Raw genomic sequence first — 13,704 nt, forward strand, 5'->3', positions numbered from 1 at the left:
TGTGTACTTTAGCCAGTGTAGATAGCGCAGTGCCCCAGTAATCATGATTGATATTAAATAGTTCCGAGACTATGGCACTGATAGAACCCTGAGTAGAATCTCCCTCATCCACGAGATTATACGTTTGGCCTATTGTTTCTGGTCTGTTAGCTACGTGCCACATAGCTCTGGCAACATCCCTCACATGAACCGTATTCATATGAAGATGTGGTCCCCACAGCAATTTCATCATCTCTCCTAAATGCTTATAAACTGCACCCACTACCAGTCTTGGTGCTGCAAGTTGCCAAGATATATATTTTTTCTTTTTTTTTTTAATCAAAAAAAGAATACAGTTTTCAACAAAATAAACTACGAAACTAGAATTACCTAGGCCATTTCTATCACCGCAACCATATACAATAGCCGGTCTGAGAACGGTATATTTCAAATCTGGTATGTTCTTCAATTCGTGTTCCACTTGTAACTTGTATTTTGCGACAAATGTCCATGGTTCTTCGGCGTCATCTTCCTTGTGAGGAGTCTACATATAATATTGCACAATGATCAATCCTGAATCCATATTCGCGTTAAAATATATGGCATTAAGAGAGATACCTTTTCTGAAGCGTTAAGGTTGCCGGAAGATATCTCCACATAATGCAAAGCTCTAATCTTTGCCGCTTGCTGGGCGCAGTTCAGACTCAATTTGTAAATACCTTCTTTATACACTGGATCTGTGAGACCACTCTTTGTCTCTCCAGCACAATTGAACACATAATCGATAGGCTCGTCACAGGAAAATGCATTTTGGCAGGACACTTTGATAGGATAAAAATTATCCTTTTACAAAGATTATCATTCATATCATATTTTTTTATAATAGACTTTATAATAGACTGCGACACGTGATGAATTAGTGATTACTCTTATCATACAGAGAATAACAATAATGGATAAGAAAGAGAAAGGGAATGTTAACTATTTTTTTAGCAAGTACTAAAACTTGAAAAATTCTTTTTCTTTCAATTATATAGATGTAAATTGATTTATTCAACAGAACTCCTGTTTTATGATGTATCCTGGTTATAATTACCTATATTAATCAAATTGGCGCTCTTAAATTCAAGCAAAGGATGTTCGAACACCCTCTGATGCTCCGCATTGAGCCACGCAGTCTGCGGCGGTACTTTGTCCACGACTCGCAAGTAGGATACCAGATTGTTATCCAGTAGATACCCCACGAGATTGCGGCCGATGAAACCGCACCCTGTAACCGCAAACGGATAAAGGTCTCAGCCGTCACCGTCTTATCGCTCTTCCGCTCCGCACAGCCGGCATATAGATATATAGCAAGATACCTCACCTCCTAAAACGATCACTCTCGCTTTCTTATCACAGGTGGGCGTTGCCATGATCGCTTATCGTTTAATTAGACGACCTTTCGTTTCTTCGTCGGTGCGCGGTGTCTTTGACGGAAGGATCGTCAGACTGTTCACAGCTGGTCAATGGCACTTTGGACGCACCGCGCTCTCGACCGGTCTTGCCGTCTTGCTGCGTTTGCCGCTCACTAGTTAACCTAAAACTCCAGCAATCCAAGTGACATTGGCTCCTCTATACTTATGACATATGTACTTCGAATTACGTAGTAAGCATTTAAACTTTCCCAGTGGATAACACATGGCTTTGATTCTTGAATGATTTTTGTAGTTGACTACTAGATAATATATAATTATAATTATATCGTATATTACATCTAGTAGTCATAAATTTTGAGAAATATAAAAAAATTGCTCATATATAATTATACATAATTATAATATAATTATATATGAGTAATTTTTTTATATTTCTCTAAACTTGATTTTTCGAAAATAAATAATTGCAACAATTATTCCTTTAATTATTTTCAATATTTTCTTATTATTATTTTTAACATCCTAAAAAGTAATTTTACAAATGAAAGAAATATATATGGACATGATATGCGCATGGATCGCAGAACAACAAATCAAAATGATGTCAAAATGATTATTAAAAGTCATTTTTCAATTATTCTCGATTTATTTTAATGTCATTTTGATGTTGTCGCGACTTGTTGTTCTGCTTGGGATATTATATTTCATATATAATTATAAATGTTTATACGTATTTATTCAACACGAAATTTCTTTTACCGGGATTCAAAAAATTATTATTTAGATCAATTTAAAACAAAAATTAAAACAAAATTAGTAAATATTCTTGAATATGCTTTATTTATTATAAACAACAATATGTACGTACATAACTCAAACAGATTATTATTTATATTTATGACAAAAGTAGACGTATATATACACATTGATTAAACATTACATAAATTTATTTATAATAAGTTAAATATACCGCTGAAAGTATTCTTCTTGTTGAGTTATTTCAAGTAGGCGTGATTCTATTTTGTGTTTAAACAATGAAACTTTCACAAGAATTATTAGCTCTGGTAATTCAGGTATTGTGCATGCCTTTACCTAAAACAAATTGTTGAATTAATTAAAAATGTATATACATAGCATTAACAAATATAATAATATAATATTAAACAATAAAAATTATACACAACATTATTCCTTTATCAGATTATAATTAGAACAGGACAATACATATCTATCCAGCTTGGGCGCGTGTATAATGTATTTATGTAATTATAAAAGGTAAAAAATGTTTCATGCACGAATATGTATAAATATGCATAAATGTACATAAATACGCATAAATATTCATGTATAATTATTCTAATGTTCATATATGTTTATACTTCTTTTTTCTTTTATAAAATTACTTTTCAGTATAATAGAAATAATAATAGTAATGTGAAAACATTAAAAATAGTTAAAAAAAGGTAATTTTCGCACTATTTATTAAAAAAAAAATCAAGTTTGAAGAAATGTAAAACAATTATTTATGTATAATTAAATATATAATTATGTATGAGCAATTTTTTAAATATTTTTTCAAACTTGTTTTTTTTTAAACAAACAATGCGAAAATTATCCTTTTAATTATTTTATATGTTTTCACATTTCTATTAATTATCATTTCCATTACACTAAAAAGTAATTTTACAAAAGAAAGAAAGAAAGATGTATGAATATATATGGACATATTTCATATATCGTTATACATGTTTATGAATATTTATGCGTGTTATGGATGTTTATACACATTTATACATGTAAGAAAAATTTTGTATAAATGTATTAATTAAATAAAGACAAATTAAATAAATATGTTTTAAATACATCAAATTTACCTGTTTATATAGTTTATGATCCATAAGTGGATGTTCAAATGAAGAATCATCAGTTGGCAATGTTAAATATTTATCCACAAAATGAGTAATCTAAAACAAAATTATTTCGATACTTATTCGTAATCTATATTAATTTTATATTTAAAAAATAAGTATTTCTGATATTTTAGTTTTTAGTGAATATGTGTGTGTGTGCGTATGTGCGTGTGTGCGCGTGTGCGTGTGTGTGCGCGTGCGTGTGTGTGTGTGTATAACATAAAAAAACAGGTACAATAATAAATATAATATTGATGAAGTACTATAATTTACCTTATTTAATTGCTCCTTAGTATACACGTGATTAATAATTTCTATTAATGCTACAGTGACAGGCATTTTTCTACGTAAATAAAAGAGCTTTATTATTAGTATATACACTAATTTTTCTACGAATTTAAACGATATATCTCCAAATCAAAATACCTGGGTTTTATTCCATCCAAATTTGCTAATATATAATCAAGCATGGTGTCATTCTTTGCATGTCTCGCAACGACAAAATGGAAAATGTAAACTTGACCGTAATCTTTTTGTGTTTTATTATAAAACTGTGCTGAGCTTATGATCTCTATATAATTACGAATAATAAAGAAATCTTTAGAGCAAGCTATGAATTTAAGATACATATAATCAGGTAAATCAGGTTTTCCGGTATGTATGGTATGTAACGCTGAATACCAAGTATCATCATCTGCTATCATTAAACCATTACAGTATGTCCATTCCTTCAAAGGCAAAACACTAGAATATTAGGAAGAGAATATAAAAATTAATTACGTTAATTTTGTTTGTAGTACTTCAACTTGATCAAATAATTCATTAAGCATTGCATAAATATGAAAATTATTTTTACTATTAAAAATTAAAAATAATACAAATAATTATTTAAATTACGTTTCATTTTGTAAATTTATCTGTAATCTAGAGTAAGCTTCCTTCTTGCATTCAGAAGAACCAAGAATACATGCCCATCTCGAAATCTCTTCTTTTAAACTAATATCGAACAATTTGTCCGAATTATCTTTTATTGTTTTAACAAAAATTGTATTTACTGCTCTCAGCAAATTTCTCTATAAGAATTATTAAATAATATAATATTTACATTGGTTCTTTGTTATGTTGATAATGAAAAAAATTATGCGTATGTGCATGTATGTGTTTGTGTTTGAATAAATGTGTTAATCATTAATTTTTTGTTATCTTTATAAATTAAAAATTATCTAAAATTATTTTGTGTATTTTTAAACATGTATACTACAGTATTATACATTTATATGTAAACTAATTAATTTAATTGTATGGAACGTAACCAATTAATTAAATTTGATGTTTATTGTTTTGATATTAAATTATTGTATCAGAAAAGTATAAGAATTTAAAATCTGTGCAAAGTAATTAAAAAAAATACATGTTGGCTAACTGATTATTACAAAACTTCTTACAAAAATATATCATTTTATTTAAAATTTTACTTTGAGTGTTACTTGTTTAATAAATATGTTTAAAAGGAAATAAAAATTAGAAAAAAATTGCTCTATTCAAAACTAAATAAGTAAAATTGATTGATAATAAGCTTTTAATATTCTATATTTTCAAATTAATTAAACTTTAAAATCGAAAAGAGTTTATTTCAATATATATACTAATTTGTTAAAGATTGTTAAGAAATAATTAATATAAAATTAATTACATTCTAATATCTTACATACTTTATTGACAAAATTTATTATTACCTACCTTTATATATGAACTACTTTGATAATGAAAGAAAATCGACATGTATTCAAGACCTTTAAACATAGGATACCATGCTATAAAATCTGTCTCTCGCCATAGATATTTCGTGAGATTCAAGAATACATTCAAATCAGTTTCGTTTCTCATAAAAAAGTAAAATGCGTCATCGATAATTTGAGCACGGTTGAGGACAGGTATTTCATTTATATGATCCGAGTTTAAGTATTCCGAGATTTGTCCCAAAGTAGTCTTATCGTATTTGACACGATAATATCCTGTTGTACAATCAAGAATTGTTTTCAATCAAGATTATATGTTTGAGATTTCAAAATTGTTATCATTTTTTAAATGGAATTACATGCATGGTTTTTTCAATAATACAGGATGAAGCACCTAAAACAAAACATCGGAATATCTCGAAAATTAAATACGGTAGTGAAAATTGTTTCAGACAAAAGTTGTATGATTTGAAGAGGGACAAATAATGATGAAATAATTTTTCAAAAAATTGATTTTGTCTCTCAAGATCACGTCACCTCCACTTTTTTAAACAAAATAGTATGATTTTTTACACAATAATGGTTTCTCTAATTATGCTGCATATAAAAGTATAAAAATAGTGATATCAAAAAAACCAATAATTTACGAGACATTTTATACTTCATTGTGGTACATATTGACATAAAATGTTAAATAATTCATAAATTATTAATTTTTTAATAATTGTATTTTGATACTTTTATGAACAGAATAATGAGATGAATCAGTTGGTGGAAAGAAAGCACATATAATTGCTTATTTAAAAAATTATCCATTTTGCATACATATTTTTTTAAAGCAACTATATGTTTCTTTTTCCACTAATTGATTTATCTTAATATTCTATCAATAAAAGTATTAAGGCATAATTATAAAAAAATTAATAGTTTACTAATTATTTAACATTTTATGTCACTATATGTGACCTATGTTGGAATAAAGTATAAAGTATCTTGTAAACTATTAATTTTTTGATATCACTATGTAATACTTTTATGTTAAGAATAATTAGAGAAAGCATACTGTGTAAAAAGATCATACCATTCCGTTTAAAAAAGTGGAGGTAACCTCCGTGTGACTTTAAAAAATCAATTTTTTTGCAAAATAATTTCATCATTATTTGTTCCCTGTGAATCATACAACTTTTGTCTAAAACATTTTTTCTTACCGCGTTTAATTTTCGACATTCCAGTGTTTTGTTTTAGATGCTTCATCCAGTACAATAATATAATATAATTCCTCTAATTATTTCATATATAAAATTATTACATAAAAATTATTTAAAAAAATGAATATATTATAGGATATTTTACTTCATTCTCGCTTTTTTTATGAAGTGAACTGGAATGTTCACGAAACATTGACATTTTAATAATATAATGGGTCTACGAACACAGAGATAACCCGCGAAACGCATAATTTCTGTATATTATATAATATATATTAAATATTTAAGCACAATACATTTCTTAATCGATATTTACCTATTTGTTGTATATTAATTATAATCCAATTATTTATATTATAATTTAAAAATAATTCTTCTCCCACTAAAGGAAACTGCATATTAAAAGGTATAGTAAATAAAGAAAAAGCAGAACTGTATTTATTTGCATTCGTAGCCGAGGTGTAAGGTATCGACCAGCTCTTCTGATTAGTATTCATATTTTCAATAAATATTTTCACGAGAGAGTTATATTGTGTGACCTTCACCACAGGATAATGCTGTTGCTTTGTCCAAGCATCCATCAACTGCTTTATGCTTAATCCTTCACGTCTGATTGGAGAAATATCATAAGCACGTTGTATAGCAGTCCAGAAAGCATCAATAGTTGTCATATGATCTAAAGAAGAGCTGTAAAATTTATAGTAACATTACTATTAATAAACACTCCAATAAAAGTATTGTATTTGGTAACATAAAATTAAAAAAATCTCGCGCGCGCGCGCGCGCGAGAGAGAGAGAGAGAGAGAGAGAGAGAGAGAGAGAGTGTGTGTGTGTGTGTGTGTGTGTGTGTGTGTGTGTGTGTGTGTGGCAGCTTGACAAATTTTACAAATAATGTGATATGTCACTGACATATCATTATTTTGACTTACTCTTCGCTCAAATATGTCTTTATACCCTTTTGAAATATCTCATTTGATATCATCAGTTGTAACATGCGTAGTATAGATGGTGCTATGGAAAGTCAATTTATAAAATGTAATTATATATTTTAAATATTCATTACAATTCACGTATATATTTGTAAAGATAAATAATCTTGTAAAAAATAAATTTATTCTCTCGAATTATTTTTTTTTCACTTTTATAATACATATAAACGTAATATGTAAATAAAGATAAACACTTACAATTTATACTTTTACAACATTTACGTTTGGGAACTTATAGATTGTTCAATTAATATCTTACCTTTCAAATAATAAGACATTGAAAAAATTGATTCAATTTCAGAAGGAGTTCGTATTTCTGTTATAAGAGGCTTCATAACGAAATTATCATCGAAACGAAGAGATTCTTGTAGAGTCTGAACGACAAACAAGTCTTTCATACGGAAATCTGGATAATTCTAGAAATGAAAAATTTTAATATAATCAATAATTAATTAGATTAGATGTTTATATTAGCAGCAAAAGATGCATTGCGCAACACTACTGCATTGCACTTTATAAATAATTGTTTTGTATTAGGTAAGATTTATATAGTAGTTAATAAGTTTCTGCCAAATGTATAATATAATTATATTTTAAATTATATAATATACGAATAAAACTATTTAAAAAGAGTCTTTGCAGGTCTTTACTACATTAGTTTAATTTAAATATATATGTTATTGTTTGTTATTGGAAATAATATTAAATAAAAAAACCTCATCAATTGCATCCAATGCGAGCAATGTTGTAATACCCTCGATTAACCACATGTAAGACCACCAAGATGGACTGATACGATTGCTAAAGCATTGATATGCTATTGAACGTCCTATTAAACGGGCAATTTCTGGTTTACGCATTAACGGATCTTCTTCTTCAAAAAATATAACAGCTGTTTCTCTAAAAAGCATTTCAATATAATAGAATTATTTTACGTTTTAGTCCTTTTGTTTAATTGTTTTTAACTTTAGTTGTCTCTCTCAATAATTATATAATTATATTTTATTATATATTAGACTACTAAATGATACTTTTATGTGGGCTTGTTTTGATGCAATATTAATTAAAATAAAGAAAACAAATTTTTAAAAATAAATATTATAACTTTTTTTTATAATTAATGAGATTTTGATGTAAAATATGAAAAATATTGTTTTATAACAATAATAACAGTAAAATACATTTTCCATTTAAAAAATAATTTTCTTAAAAGGAAAATGTAATACCTATAATAAATGAGTCCCAAATTTGAAACGGCATCGTGTCGGAAACCTGGGATTAGAACATGAGTTATGTTCATCGTGTTGTCGAGATGCTTTTGCGATATGAAGTATGATGTGATATCGTCAACAACAGTACGTGCAAAATAGATATGATAAGGATTTAACTGCTGTCTATATCTGATGTTTACATTAATATCTATAATACCGAAAAATTATATTCTTAGCTTAAGAATTTCCTATTTATTTTTATAACAGTTTCTAAAATAATTTCCGAAAGATATACGTTTTTAACTTATAAGATTATGAGTGAAGTGAAATTTTACTCTTACATTTACTCTAAAAATACGGGCTATTTAATTTTACAAATATTTCATATCAGAGATTTTAATAATCATATAATTCATAGTTACAAGTAACATCAAGTATGAAATGGTTTTGTAAAATGTATCAAATTTTAGTTCACATTTTATCTAATTTGCTGCTTTTAATGTATAAACACCGTGTTATAGATAATACAGTGGAATGTTTGTAGTGTCTGATCAAAACCTGATTGATTATAATAAGAAGATAATAAAGGGGCTCGAGGAAGAAAACTTAAGTCCACACTTTAAACGATTTATAATTCGGAATAGAATTTTATTTCTAATTTTGGATGCTGTGTAACCACAGTATAACCAGTAGGGACACTTCGTGTTGGCATCTCGTGTCGGTTTTGATCTCAACGTGATCATTCGCTATCTTAATATTAGGATCGAAAGAATGTGTTCCATTTATTTTCCAGAAATACTTCATGTATATATGTAATTATATACATAAATGCCTAGCCATCCGAAGTTGCACGCGTATCAGAGAAAGCACAAGAAATAATGAGATGCCAGAAATAATGAGAAGGCATGAAAAGGAATGAGAAGTCATAAAAGGGCATGGCCAGGCATTTGTGTTAGGGTGCGCTTCTAATATAATGTATATCATGCATTAAATATATCTCAGAAATTTACTTATAAACATCTATTAAATCAACTATTGAAAGTCTTCTTTTTTATGTCCTTTTATTATTTTCTCATTCATCAAAATTAATCAGATTTGACCAACACTAAACACTGCACTATAATTTTTTAAAAATATTGCAAATACCAAGTGAAACGTATTCTGTGGAAAATGAGTAGGCTATTTGGCGAAAACACAAATAGATCGATCATCATGAAGTTGGAATTTAAAAGAATTAGTTAAAGAATATATTCTTAGTTTCAAAAGATATTCTAGAAACTGATAACAAAGAAGAAATTATTCATTAAAAAATCATTCATTAAAAATGTGTTAAGATTACAAATGTATAATTCTCTTACTTTCAAAATACAATGATTTCACTGTGGTGAAATGCGATAGCAGTATTGCTGAGACGTGATATGTTGGAATTTCAGGAGTAACAAAACGTACCGTTTCCATAGTGTGAAATACACCTACTGGACCTATAACTGGTGTATTCGATAAAATCGTATAATTTACATAATTATATCTTATAAAAATATCAAAAGATGCCCGAAATCGTGGTTCATCCAAACAAGGAAATATTCGTCGGGCCCCAATTGGCAGAAAATCTAATGCGGCTAACCGTCTGTTACATTTTAACGATATATTTTACATAATTATAAATATTCAATTGAATATATCAATCCGCTTATAACATTTTAATTTTTACTTACATTGTATCTCCTTCATCATTTATAAATGATGTTCTGAAAGGCCCTTTATTGTCTACTTCTAAATACGCGAATGTCAAATATAGGCTGTAAAAACCAGGTGATATTTCCGTTTCGAAGATAAAGGCCCAGACATTATTTTCTCTATAATATGTACTGACTACTGGATGACTCTCCAATTTATATCGATCTCTATATGCTGCTGTTTTCAATCCTTTAAATTTTAATTCTCGTATTTGTAATACATCCGCGTGTAAATATATATTTCGCGTTGGACTATTAATTTTCACATCGATTGTGCATTCGCCGTGAGCAGAGATATTTTTGTTTATATCATGAAGTTGTAAATGGATTGTATAGCGTATCGGATATATATGGCCCGGTAAATTTGGCTCTGTCCAAAATTTTATCAAGCGTTCATATTTGTGATGATTAATGTAAATTAGATCTGCCGCACCAAAAAATAAGAGGCCACTATTTAATAACAGTATTAAGAATCCTATACCAATTTCCATTGCAGATATCTGTAGAAATTTTTTTAATGGATAACAAAAATTTATTTGCGAAACGCAGCGAAGTCTAGTTTATCATAATTTTGTACGTAAAAAGCAGAAAAGGGATACAAAAATGCTATATTAATTTTTATTAAATGACATTAAAAAAATTTTTGGCAATTTATTATTTAACAGAGATTCATAACAAGTGTTAATATTTAGTTTATTATAACATTATTTAATAATATTGATTAATAAATATTATTAAACAATAAATATTAAATAATTATTTATTAATTAAATACTAATTAATTAAATAACACTGATTTTCTATATTTGTGTAATTACTTGTTACTTTCAAGATTTATTTGTCATTTGTTTTAAACAAAATAATTAAATATTATGTGATCTAATAGCAAACAAACTCGATTAAAGTAAAATCAAATTTACTTAAATTTCTTTGAACACGTCATCTTACTTTTACGTCTAACTGACATGAGAACGTCGATCTAATATGAATCGAATATAAATTATTGTATGTTTGAATGTTTCTATGATACATAACTTTATGATTATATAAATGTATAGCTTCTTCAAATTTTATAATATTTTATTTAATCTTATAACAAAAATTAGCATTTAGGAAAGCTAACGGACAGTAATACGAACAAATCAAGAAAATTAAATAAATATATTTATTCTTAAATAGAAAAATTAGCATTTGCATTATATATTCACGTATTGTATAATCAATTTATCATAAAAAATCATCTAGCTCAGAAAAAGGTATAGAATGAAATATGGAAAATGCGAAATATATATATATTTTGTATTCTTCCTTTCGAATTATTCAAATGTATCCTACGCTTGATGACAAAATGAGATTGACAAAATTTATTTATAACACTACATCCATGATCATAATTTAAGATACATTCTAAAACGATCTAAACTTTTACTCATAATATATAGTATGTAACATATATTATATCAAGTAATATTATCTTAGATAAAATATTTTGGAATGTAACCTTAATATCTAAAGAAAGTAGAAAACGGATAAACTACATTAGCTTTTGTAATTCGTCTTGGCCAAATTGATTACTAGATCGTTAATTAGTAACACAGTTTTAAAAATATTAAGCCAATTTTCGTTTGAGATGTCCGTAGGAACATTTAAAAAATATAACATAATGCAGAACTCTTTTCATAAGCTTTAAAATATAAAAAAGGCAATAGAAATATATAAACTATTACAATTCGGAAGAAACAAAAATAAAAAGTGATTCTTATTATTAAAAAAATAAATTTAACTAAAAAAATAATATGCATCTGCTTGATTATAAATTATGTATTCTAGCGATTATATATACGGATCTGACATATATGTTATACTTTTGGCGACTCACCTTGTGTATTAAAATTGTACACCTAAGATGTTCGAAATAATTAACTGTGTTTAACACAATCTGATAAGTTGTTAGTATCAAAAATATACACCTACAATCTTATCTTTTCGAGAGGTAATCGAAAACTGAGAACGTTGTCGATGTCCGATACAAAAATATGTATAGCATCATATATGTATTTAAGGTCATTAGTACATATATCTTAATTGCTAGTAGTCAATAAATATTATTATTTAGTGTATAATTAAATCAACTTTACAGTAATTTTTCTGTTTTGAAATGCCTGAAAATGTCAAGATAAAATTATCATAGAATTAATATTGTATATTTTTCATTTCTTGTATCGAAATACGGGAATTAGAGTAAATATTTTCTCTAAAATATTTTGTAAAATTAATTTTTAGATGACGTTATACTTTTATATATAAAATGTTACTAAAAATAAAATTTTAAAAAGTTCACTTTTTCTCATCAAAAATGTTGTTATAATGATTGTACAATATTCGTGAACCGGAAAAATACATTAAATTTTAAAACAACCTGTATACGTATGTTCAGAAAGATATATTTAATAATTTTGAAGTACGCAAATTCTGTTTCTCTCGTATTCTGTTTCTTTGAAATCAAGCTGCATAAATTCGCCTTGCATCAAATAAGAGACAATGTACAAATTAGTGCATACTTAATTTAAGGCTTTGATTAAAAGGATAAAATTTTATTTTTAATTTTAAATTTATTTTAATTAAAAATTTTATGTAACATTTTTTTCACGCACTAATATACGTCAGATATTATATTATGATTACATACTTTTTTGATAAAGCTTATAATTTTTGTAAAAAATTCTCAAAAATAAGTATTTTTCTGATATTTCTGGATACATATACTCTCTCAATGAGCTATTATATATATTACTTAATATTACCTTTTATTGGTTATATCTCTAATCAGAGATACAATCTATCGCAAGTCATAATCTCTAGACGTTTAAGAGATATCTGGCAATTAAATCTATCATTACATGATTAAATATTAAGTTTTGTATGTTTACATGGATGTGTGAATGTGACTTGATTCATATATGTCTTACAACTGAAAGCTTTATTTGTTAAAATATTAACAATAACGTAATAATTGCAGCGCAAATACTGAAGGTATTAAACTTTCACTAATTTTCATAAATTACAGATTGATAATTCTGCCATTAAAGTTCTGTCGTCAACAAGGGGAAACAACAGATTTAAGAAATTATATTGGAAATGCAATTAAATAATTTAGCTGACTAATGGTAAAAGTCACATCATTATTATGAATTTCGGAAATTATCATGCAAACAACTGATAAGATGTAAAACAATTGCTCATATACAGTTATATATAAAACTATACATAATTATACATTATCTATGATTTTTCTAAAATAAACAATATGAAAACTATCCCTTCAATTATTTTTTATGTTTTCTCATTATTATTATTACTTTTATTACACTAAAAAGTAATTTTCTAAAAGAAAGAAGGATGTATGGACATGTATGAACATATTATATATAATTATACGTGTTTATGAATATTTTATATATTTATTTGTACGTAATGATGTATGTGTGTATGTGTATATATATATATATATAAA

The 13,704-nt window shown here is 26.8% G+C and overlaps 2 protein-coding genes across 2 annotated transcripts in view; both read right to left on the reverse strand.

Moving 5' to 3' along the window:
- The window catches only part of LOC108748629, a 2,870-nt gene extending 1,455 nt beyond the window's left edge, over positions 1-1,415 (reverse strand). The window contains exons 1-5 of the mRNA XM_018486879.1: positions 1,346-1,415; positions 1,076-1,249; positions 598-800; positions 370-523; positions 8-276 (exon numbers count right to left, since the gene is read on the reverse strand). Of these exons, the coding sequence (XP_018342381.1) occupies positions 8-276; positions 370-523; positions 598-800; positions 1,076-1,249; positions 1,346-1,394 (849 nt within the window). The 5' untranslated portion in view covers positions 1,395-1,415. The remainder of the gene's footprint in view (positions 1-7; positions 277-369; positions 524-597; positions 801-1,075; positions 1,250-1,345) is intronic.
- A 2,281-nt stretch (positions 1,416-3,696) lies between these two features.
- The window catches only part of LOC108748593 (glutamyl aminopeptidase-like), a 17,886-nt gene continuing 7,878 nt past the window's right edge, over positions 3,697-13,704 (reverse strand). Inside the window, exons 7-17 of the mRNA XM_018486833.1 lie at positions 12,951-12,957; positions 10,170-10,558; positions 9,813-10,081; positions 8,470-8,662; positions 7,960-8,143; positions 7,503-7,659; positions 7,184-7,265; positions 6,571-6,941; positions 5,048-5,322; positions 4,205-4,380; positions 3,697-4,051 (exon numbers count right to left, since the gene is read on the reverse strand). Coding sequence (XP_018342335.1) covers positions 3,697-4,051; positions 4,205-4,380; positions 5,048-5,322; positions 6,571-6,941; positions 7,184-7,265; positions 7,503-7,659; positions 7,960-8,143; positions 8,470-8,662; positions 9,813-10,081; positions 10,170-10,558; positions 12,951-12,957 — 2,458 coding nt within the window. The remainder of the gene's footprint in view (positions 4,052-4,204; positions 4,381-5,047; positions 5,323-6,570; positions 6,942-7,183; positions 7,266-7,502; positions 7,660-7,959; positions 8,144-8,469; positions 8,663-9,812; positions 10,082-10,169; positions 10,559-12,950; positions 12,958-13,704) is intronic.

The sequence above is a fragment of the Trachymyrmex septentrionalis genome, unplaced genomic scaffold (assembly GCF_001594115.1).
Source record: "Trachymyrmex septentrionalis isolate Tsep2-gDNA-1 unplaced genomic scaffold, Tsep1.0 scaffold24, whole genome shotgun sequence".
Lineage (NCBI taxonomy): Eukaryota > Metazoa > Arthropoda > Insecta > Hymenoptera > Formicidae > Trachymyrmex > Trachymyrmex septentrionalis.